Raw genomic sequence first — 10434 nt, forward strand, 5'->3', positions numbered from 1 at the left:
ATCTTCAGGGCAAGCCAGGCTCAGTGGCAGGGGCTTTTTTCTGATGGGACTAAGACCTAGGTGGGGTTCTGTTCTCCTTTTCTGTGAATGATTTTTACAGGAGCCCGTGACTCCGTTCTGGCCACTAAAAACTATAGTTAAATGTACTGGGCTTCTAGGAAAGATTTTTGCCTACTCCTAAGAAACAAGCACTAGAAGACATGAGTTGTGGTATGTGGATATGATGCTGGAATTGGTGCCGCCATTTTGAAATAATCAAAGAATCTGATCCGGAACAAAGTGATTCACCAAGAAGGGCAGGATGAAAGATGGAGAAAACTGCTTACCTGATGATCTTTCAATAAACCAATTAACCCCAGGAGTCACCTGGCTTCCAGGCCTATTGTGATGCAAACGAATATATTTCCTAGTTGGTTAAAATACTTGAAAGTTTTATTCGCAGCTTAAAATATTTTAACTGACATACAAGAGACTCACACTAAAAGTCAGAATGTTGTATGTATTGGACATTGAGGTGACTATTCTGTTTTATTAGCTAATGATCATAAACTCAAATCATAAAAAATGTTATTTTTTTCACTTGAAAGGCAAGACGCTTTCCACTTTTAAAAAAATGCTGTATGCTACCCCTTGAAGTAGTCAGTGAAAACAAAAGCAAATGTGTACTTTAGAATTAGAACTTTTGGGGAAAAGAAATCACGGAAACTAATATTCATTCAATGGTAATGTCTTTTTTTAAAAAAAGCAACAGTTACTTAATGAGACTTCAGAATTGACATCATGAATTGGCCTGAATATAGTTCTTTGAACTATCATTACGGAATTTCCCAGTTGGTGAAGGATTCAGCTGTTTTTCACAGAAATCTTTTATATCTTGATGGCATGATGCCCCCATATATAGAGGTGTTATTAGTGTATCTTTTTAGGAATTATAAAAATATAAATTTTTTTAAAAAGATGTTAGTGGAAAAATCACTATTGGATGATTTAACAGGTCAACACAATTTAACTCCTCTCTGTTTCCGATGTTAACATATGACATTTGTTGAATTTTATGCCTATTTTTAGCTCTGATCTTGGGATCTCCACCTACTATTGGAAAATCCAGCTTGTGGAATCCCGGTCACCTCATTTTCACAACCATATTCTGGTTGTGAAGAATGTTAAATTTATACAAATAGACTCATCCTATGTTTTTGGTTACTGTAAAAATTTCCTTCCTCCTTTTCTGAAGTTGTTGTACCACGAAGAAAACTGGGACATTTTGGTAAACTGAACCTTACTTTATCATTCACTTGTCCACATGAAAATTAACTTGCATTCCCAAATGAAGCAGGAGAGCATGAGGAATTTATACAACAAAATTATTGTCACTGTCCTATCTATTAGGGCTAGATTCAGTGACATATAAAAGAAAACCCAAACTTGGCCTAAACATGATGGGAGTGCTATCCCCCGTGTGTAACAAAGTCTGGTGCTAGGCACTGCAGGGGGGTCAGATCTCTCCTTTAGAGCTCCCCTATCATCCTAAGCACATGTCTTGATTCTAAGGTTACTCATAGAACTCCTGACGTCATGTCCATGTCCAGGAAGCAGGAAGGAATACTGAATAAAGGATCACAGGGTCTAACCTACTAAGAGAAATCACACTCCTTTGATGAGCCTTGACGGAAGCCTTTCATATCAGCCCATTGAAGCCACTGGAGTACAAGCAATACTTCTCGTACGTCATTGAATTATCCTTAGTCACGTGAGGTGCTTAGTCCCAAGAGAGACTGCAAAATGACTTTCAGCTGAGTTTATGACCACCTCAAGAAAAATTAACATTCTACTCCTTAGGGAAGAGAGAATGGATAGAGGATAGATGGGTCTGTCATGGTCTCTATCACAGTACGTTTGAGGTTGCTTTCCTACCCCAAATGTATTTGTATCAGATTCAGAACTTGATAAAAACTTGTACTTTTCTAACTTTGCCTTTGTCTCCTATCATTTTTCAGACTATAGAATTTCTTCTGGGGTGGGAGTGATTTCATCAATCTATACTTATACTTCCTGTAAATATGATTAAGTAATGTAAACATGTGGTGCTCCATCCTGATCATGTCTGAAGCCCAAGTGTTTATAAGCAGCAAAACGCATTGTATTCTACTTTATCTGTCTGGTCAGTTCAAAATTCTTATTTAATACTAGGTACCATCCTGTCTTTAACACTAAAAGTAACTATATTTATTGTGACTTAGTTGGTCACCAGTGTGCCCCTATTATATCTTCAATAAAAATGGGCTTCGTAGCAAAATTACTCTTTTTCTGAAAACTCATATACAACCATTGGGAAGCTAGCGGGGACAAAAATGGGTACAATCAAAATGTTTCCAAACGGTAATTAATTCTTATCAGTAACTCAAAAGGTTCAGTTTCAAAAAAGTTTAAAAAAAAGGAAACTCACTCTCATTTCTAAGGTGGATTGCCTTTGATATTTCTGGGAAGCTTGAAAGGTATTCTGAGCATCACTTTTCTGGAATGACGCGCACTGCACCTACAGTAGGGCCTTGTTTATTTACTTATCTCTAAGATGCCCAGTCTTCCCACTGATTCTGTTATCACATCAGTCACTCTCTGCTGTCCAACTCAGCTACAGCCATTCAAGTCACCTTGAATGCACGTACTTAAGCGGATGCCAACAGAGTGCCCCCACGGTTCTGGTTTGCTACTCCAGATGGAAAATTTCACTCTGTTTTTGCTTCTTGATCTTGCCTATTGCCTTCTCTGTGATCTCTTTCAGTCCTCTTAGCAGTAAACAGACCTGGTGGACAGGTGTTTGGACATGATTAGCACGATACTCACCTTTAATTATTCCTGTTCCTATATTAAATGGGGCACAGAAATAACACAGAATTAGACATAGAGGCATCTTAAATGTTGTCAAAGCTGGTGTCAGCTTTTAAACTTTGAAGCTTTTTATAAAGGTGTGAGCTGTTGGGAAGTCATGTTTCTAGTCCCCGATGAGATCTGCTTAAGCTAGAAAGAGTCTAAGTCTTTCAAGCCTACATAATGGTTTGTGACTACGTGATACGAATTCAGCTCCATTCTGAATATAAATCCAGTACAACTGTGTGGTTCTAACATCCAAAGAGGTACCAAGTGGTTCTTTACCTTTTCAGGGTCTGTGACATGTATGGGTACTGAATAATTATACATTAAGTGAAGATCAGTGCCATCTATTAGCTAACTCTTTCCAATTTCATATTAGGGTTTTAATCTATGAAACAAGCTTGTCTCATTGGATTTCATCTTAAGTTACCTGAAGTGAATATTCTATATTCTTTTCTCCTTGTACCTACTTTATGGTCTGCAGGAAATATTGTTAGTCCTCGTTCTTTCTAAAGTTATTAGCAGTTTAGATGTCCCTTCACTAATTCCAGATTTTTTTTTCCTATGTCTATTAAAAAAAAGTAAAATTTCTGATTTATAAAATAAAATCACATTGCTATGATGGCCACTGCCAGGATTTGAAACCAGGTATGTCTGACTACAAAGCCCATGACAAGGTGGGCATACTGGGAAAAATTCGTTATGAATGAAGGTATTTTACAGCCTAAGAATTGTCTTTAATGCCTACTGAATCATATGGATAAAAAGTGCCAGAAATTCCTTCACTGTCTTTCTTTGCAATGTTTGACAACTGCCCACTTTAGGAATCATAGAAAGGGCACTGTAAGGACAGAAGTATGTTCGATTGAATCAGGGCAATGGTTGAAGGAAAAAGGCTTTCTTCTTCCTTTCTAGGTTCCTCATGCAATGAAAAAAGAGATTTTCTTCTCTTAACCAGAAAACCACCTATTTAAGGAGGGATTCAAAGGCCAAACCAAAGGTGTGTTAGAGCTGAATGGAACTGTCTTTCCGAAATAAGTACTCAGTCTTCTCCATTCATGCATCAGACTTAATGATATGATGACATCGCTTAGTATATTTGCATTGGACACGGTCACTGGCAGTTCTGCCGAAAAGAGCCGTTTTTAGAACTGGGAGCTCATGTATGAGTTTCCTGTGTGTACATGAACTATCACATCCTTTCACTTTCCCAAGAGTGTGAAAAGGCTGGAGGTCGAGTGAGGTAAAGCTGTCTGCAGGTGTAGTCTCTTGCCCTCATTGTGGGTTGCAGCTCTTAAAAACAACTTTTTAGGAAAACTTTCTGTTTGATGTGGATGGCGGTAAGGGATATTTATGTATCGTGGCGTCAGTGTGATCCCCCGATGAGAAGAAATTTCCCAGCTAAAGATCTAGCATTTGGGCTTGGGTCAAAGCGAATTACAGGATAGCTTTCACACCCAAGGAGTCCTATTCGGAGCTTATGTCTGTCCTTGCAGGGGAGGCTGCTGGGGTTTCTGTGTGTTTTTTAATAGCAAAACGGGTGTAAGTAAGATCTGTACTTCTACTACTTCTAATCCCATGTGTCTAGGGCATGCCCATCAATCTTCCTGGGCAAGAGACACCTTTTCCCCCCTTCAACTTTGTTAAAACTGCAAAGATGGGGAGGAAAATGCCATTTGTTAATGTCAGACACCGATTAAAAGGATTTACGGGCCCCAGGGCAGCATTAAGTAAGCCTCCCATACAAAAGCATGAGTCAGAACGGGTTCTGTCAAACTTGTTTTTAGATATGGGGGGTGTTACAGGCATCAAGGCAGTTTGTAAAATAAAATCCTTTTCAGCTTACATATATTTGAAATGGAAATGAATCCACTTTCAGTTTTATACCAGCAGTTTTGAATAATATCTTTTATTTTAGCGTCCAAGTGATAAATTTTATTTTTCATTTCACAAAAAACATTTTTCTTCCAAAAATATGGAAATATGAAAGCAGATAATCAAGATAATTAGAACCTGAGAATGCCTCTCTCACTCTCTATCTCAATAGATAGACAGATGGATAGATGGATAGATATGGATATTTGTATTGTGAGTCTGTGTGTATGTGTGTGTTGTCCATTGGGAAAGTAAAATTAAATTCCTTCAACTGTATAAAATGAAAAAAAAATTGTTTCTTCTTTTATTTTCCCCTTGGATGTATTTTCTGACCGACTTCTTACTTTGGTGTCTCACGGATTCCCAGGTATAGCTATGACAGTGATGTGCTAACTAGATGATGGCCAGAACAACTGTGGAGACCTACAGTGGCTCCCTAGCAGCATTCACTAGAAAACCAGATTCATAAGAAATGAAGTCCTGTATCATGACTCTTAATTATACAACTAGATACTCTCGTGTTGCCATGCTCTAAGTTGGTTTTTAAGTTAAGGTTACTGGCAAGAGGAGTGATTTAAATTTATGTGATACAAATTCTGTCCCCTCAGGATTATAGCAACTTAACAACTGTAAACTTTTCAACACATGGTTCTTTAATTTATAATCTCCATTTATTTAATAACTACTTAGTAGCTGTTCTGTCTGTATCCACTCTCTTTGTTCTGCACTGAGGATGTAGCCATAGGAGGGTGAAAGTACACATTCTCAGACTCATTGAACATCCCATCTGGCCTGATGGTGCTGCTTTCTGTCCAGTAATACTACGTTACCATTAGCGTTGCTATTCCGTGCTAAATGTAGAGGAGGTCTGTCTGATCAGACACATGTGTACAGTATTTGAAGAATAAACAGAAAAACAACATATCTCAGTGACTATGGAAAATAATATGGACTATGGAATATAATATAATGTTGGACCCCTAGAAGCTTCTTTTTTTGTCAAGAGTTGTCAGAAGGTCGATTGGGGAAGCTGAAATGCCTGAGTTCCTTTTGTTTCTTAATAGAGTCGAATCTGGGAGGCCTTGACGATGTAGGTACTATTTCCAGCAGCATTGACCAGCAGCTGAAGGACGCAGCGAGGCACCGCAGACACACGGGAGAGAACGATTATAACATCGAGGTGCTGCTGGGGGTGGACGACTCCGTGGTCCGCTTCCACGGCAAAGAGCACGTCCAGAACTACCTCCTCACCCTGATGAACATTGTGAGTAGCGCCTCCTCTCTGAGGCTTTTTGATCTTCTAATTCACTTCTCTTGTTGTGTTCGTGTCTTCTGCAAGCCTATGGGAGGACTCCCACGGCTGGAGCCCACACCCCAAATGTGCACCTAAGTGCATTAAACTCAAATATTGATCTATGTATTCAACAGATAAGAATGGAAAAAAGAAGGAAGCATGAAACAGAATTTTCTTTGGGTGATCAGCTAGTTCTCCATTGTCATCAAGGGGAAAATCATAGGTTGAAAAAGTCGTAATAAGATGGACCTATAGCAGGACTTAGGATTTTCATTGTGTTCTGGGGATAATCAAAACTCTTGTGACTTTATCCACCTGCCCCGATATGGACCACGAAGGATGAAATAGCATCATTCCGTTTCCCGAGATGATGAAGAATGATTTAGGCCTGATAACTGTGTGGATGCCTGTTGCCAGGGTTTTTGAATCAGAGTGGTGTCTTTCAACATCATACGATTGAAGGAATATACATACGGAGCGCAGTCAGGCTGGGGCACAGTGGAGCACTGCGTTTTTCCTTCCTTTCTCCTTTATGAGCCTTAATCATACGCAGGGGAAATACGGTCTGCATCCTAGAACTGGGGTTCTCTTTTCCCCTGTGAACTGGCAGAGATCAACTGAGGAGAAATATCTAAACCACGTACTTCTAAAAGATAATTGAGATGATAGTGCACTCTGTTTTATATATTTTACCTCTTAGAATTATAAAATACTTCTTTTTTTGATCTAGCAAATTTATTACCTCAGCCTATTCTCTCTTTTTCAGCTTTTGATTTTTAAGTTAATTTCTTCAGGTATCTATATTGTTTACCACCTTCTTTCCATGCTTAAGATTAGGTTTCAAATAATTATAATGAAGAAGACTTGATTTTATTAATCATTTTATTTATACTAATATTTAAGCCTATGTGTTAAATATAGTTTTGTTTATTGAGATGCCAGTTTATAAGATTATGCATATCCCTGTCACGTGTCTGTGAGATGGAAAGGGAGTACAGAAATTATTTCTCTTTGCCCATTGGCACCGCTTCCTGGTATGAAGACTAAATATCACACAAACTACCCATTACTGGCTTTGACAATAGACGTGTGTAGAGACTCATTATTTGTGAATTACATGAATTTCTTTGACTACTGCTATTAATTTTTTGTCTGACTTGCTAGTGGAGAAACTCTGGGCATGCTGTTTCTCCTCTCTGAGCCTGCTTCAGTCTCTCCATCTTTCCAAAGAGAAAACTAATAGGACTAATTTTCCTAGGCATGTTGAGAGGATTTAATGGGTAATAAATGGGTAAACACAAGTCACTGTGCTGTGTGTACACACAGAAGGAAATAATCCTATCTTAGCTTTCCACATGGAATTTACTTCCAAATCCTGAGGGAGATGCCCCTCCCACTCACATCATTCACTGTGCCCCTGGGCTTCTGCGTCCTCCTAGGGAGGACTAGGGAGGGCGGCCAATCCCTGCAGACATCCTAGGCTCCTTCCTGGTGCTCAGGACTACGGACGGCTCTTGGCATCAGGCAGCAGACATCTGATACAGTCCTTGTCCTCACGGAACTTATAATTTAGTCATGCTATTTTAAGGTTTGCGGGACAGGTGCTGTTCTGTAAATGCTGTAGGACTTCGGAGAAGCGGCTATGACAACACTCATCCAAGTTGTCGAGTGTTGAGGGTATCAAACTGGGACTTGGGAGGCGAGGGTTTTCTTTCTCGTTCTGCTGCCTGTTGGCTCTGAGGCCTTCGACAAAGGGATTTCATTTCTGAAATGTTTATAAAATCTGTTTATAAAATCAAAGGCTCCATAAGATGTTCCTTAGTTCTGTAATTCATGAAGGTGGGAGTTAAACTGGGTCTTTAGGGCTTTGTTTTTCTCTTGTTGTGTTGTTTGCTGTTTGCTTTTGTCTTTTGAAGGGTGGAAAATGTAAAAGATTTCTAAGTAGACTCTTTTGACAAGAAAGTAGAAATGGATAAAGTGTATTCGCCAGACAGTAATTCTGATCTGAAGAGTGTCAAAGAATAAATGAAATGCCACACTTCAGGTTTAATAATACTCAAAAGGGCTGTTTTATTTTTAAGTCCATTAAAAAGAGTTAGATAATAGACTAAGTCTTCATCTCAAATACTAGAAATTATTCTAAAGTTAATAGTGCATCACAGAATGGAGCTATAGTAGAGAAAATCCTAAAACTTAAGAAGTTTGTTGTATCTGAAATAATTGATGTAGGCAGGGGTTTAGGGGAGACAGTAATAATAGTCCAATAACAACACTTAAAACATAATTGTTATATGTCAGGAGTAATGTTAAACTCTTTCTTTAAAGATTTTATTAATTTATTTGAGAGAGAGGAACAGAGGCTGAGAGAGAGAGCATGATGGGGGAGGGGCTGAGGGCTAGGGACAAGCAGACTCCCCGCTGAGCAAGGAGTCCCACATGGGGTTCAAGCCAAGGACCCTGAGATCATGACCTGAACCGAAGGCAGACATTTAATGGACTGAGACACCCAGGTGCCCGATATTAAACATTTTTTAAATTTATCTGCTACTTTATTTACTTTTCCCCTATGCTGTCCATCCTGTGACTTATTTGTTTTATAACTAAGGGTTTGTCCCTCTCAATCCCCTTCACCTACTTTGCCCATCCCCTCAAACCTCCCCTCATTTATCTGCTATTTTAAATTAGCTGTGTGAATTGGCCACCTTTTTTTTTTTTCCCAAAGATTTTATTTATTTATTTGACGGAGAGAGAGATCACAAACAGGCAGTGAGGCAGGCAGAGAGAGAGAGAAGGAAGCAGGCTCCCCGCCGAGCAGAGAGCCCCATGTGGGGCTCGATCCCAGGACCCTGAGATCATGACCTGAGCAGAAGGCAGAGACTTAACCCACTGAGCCACCCAGGCGCCCCAACTGGCCACTTTTTGACACAAATGTATTTCATTTATCCCAGGGCCATATTGCCTAATGATAGTAACGGTCATGTATATGAGTTTGGTAAAGTTCTGAAGTGATATGCTATATGAATCTGGGAGTTTGGACACTGGAAAGGCAGCTCACGAAATTAGCACTTCTCTCAGAAGTTTAAGGGTCAAGTGAACAAGTCTGAACAGGCCCCGAGGTGATTTTGCTATAACTTTCTAAGAGGGAGAGTGGGTATCCTCTACCCACCCCCCTGGGTTCTCTGAATCTGTGAAGGAGGGAATAGTCAGCTGCCTTCCGTCTTCTTTTATTTTTAACTCCTTCTTTTTTGTAGATCTTGAAATGTATCCAAGTCTCATCTATAAAGAAGGAATAAACAGATCTGAATATATTCTAAAACAGTGTGACTAATGACTAGATTCTTGGCAAGCCTTTTATGCTTCAAATAAGATGTATGTGATATGTGTTAATCCTGTCTTAGGATCTCATATCATATCTGTTATGTTAAGAAATTTTAGTTCTGCTATTTTGTAACATGGCTGACTTGCTGGGAAAGTGGTTCTCAGCAACGGGGTGTGTCTCATTATACAAATAGTCATCCATTGCCTACTGTGTACAAGGCCGTTGTAGGCTTAGAAATTTTCCCAAAAAACGCAATAGAAAATTCTCTGCCCTCTTGGAGCTTAAAAGAGGAGACAGGTGATAGTCAAAGGAGAAATAAATAGGTAAGTTTAGGTAGTAATAACTATTGAGAAGAAAAATAAAGAAGAGTAAAGAGACGTTGTCAAGAAGAGATGAGGCAGTGTGGGGAATGTTTAGGATAGGGGCTTAGGAAGAACAAGGATATTATGTGGCCAGAGATACAGAAATTATGTGAGGAAGAGACGTAGGCAAACAGCTGGGGAAGGAGTGGTCCAGTCTAATGGTTCATTAACTGCAAAAGTCTGAGCAAAAAAGAGCTTCTGAATCAGGAGTGTTTGGGATATAGGCCCAAGAGTTAGTGTTTTCTAAACATAATGGGTTAATTTGGATGAACACCCCTAGCTGAAAATCACTAGTAGGGCAATAAAAGGAAAGAATTGAGAGGAGAGATTGGGAAGAAATCTAAGAAATAGAAATGAAATTTCTTGGAGTGAAAAATATAAGTAGTTGGACTATCCTGGAAATTTCTCCAACAGTTTTTCTTTATATTTTATATTCAAACCCTATTGCCAGAAATCTGTTATCATGTGAATAACTGCAAAGCTTGCTTTCCTGAACTCTGAGTATTCTAGGCAGGTAACAACTTTTTCTTGACCTGAATATAGTTTTTTAAAAAAAAGTCTTTTGACTTACTGATTTCTACCTAATTGGCTTTAGTACCCTTTCTATTCTGTTGATCTGTGTGTCTGATTCTGTGCCAGTACCATACTGTTTTGATCACTACAACTTTGTACTGTAAGTTGAAGTGCAAAATTGTGATGCCTCCAGCTTCACT

The 10434-nt window shown here is 39.1% G+C and overlaps 1 protein-coding gene across 1 annotated transcript in view; it reads left to right on the top strand.

The window, feature by feature from the left end:
* Window positions 1–10434, top strand: part of LOC111149093 (ADAM metallopeptidase with thrombospondin type 1 motif 3) — a 268956-nt gene that overhangs the window by 203388 nt on the left and 55134 nt on the right. Inside the window, exon 5 of the mRNA XM_022506007.1 lies at window positions 5811–6010. Within this exon, the coding sequence (XP_022361715.1) occupies window positions 5811–6010 (200 nt within the window). The remainder of the gene's footprint in view (window positions 1–5810; window positions 6011–10434) is intronic.

Source organism: Enhydra lutris, unplaced genomic scaffold (genome assembly GCF_002288905.1).
Source record: "Enhydra lutris kenyoni isolate GAN:26980312 unplaced genomic scaffold, ASM228890v2 scaffoldscaffold21, whole genome shotgun sequence".
In the NCBI taxonomy this organism is placed as follows: Eukaryota; Metazoa; Chordata; class Mammalia; order Carnivora; family Mustelidae; genus Enhydra; species Enhydra lutris.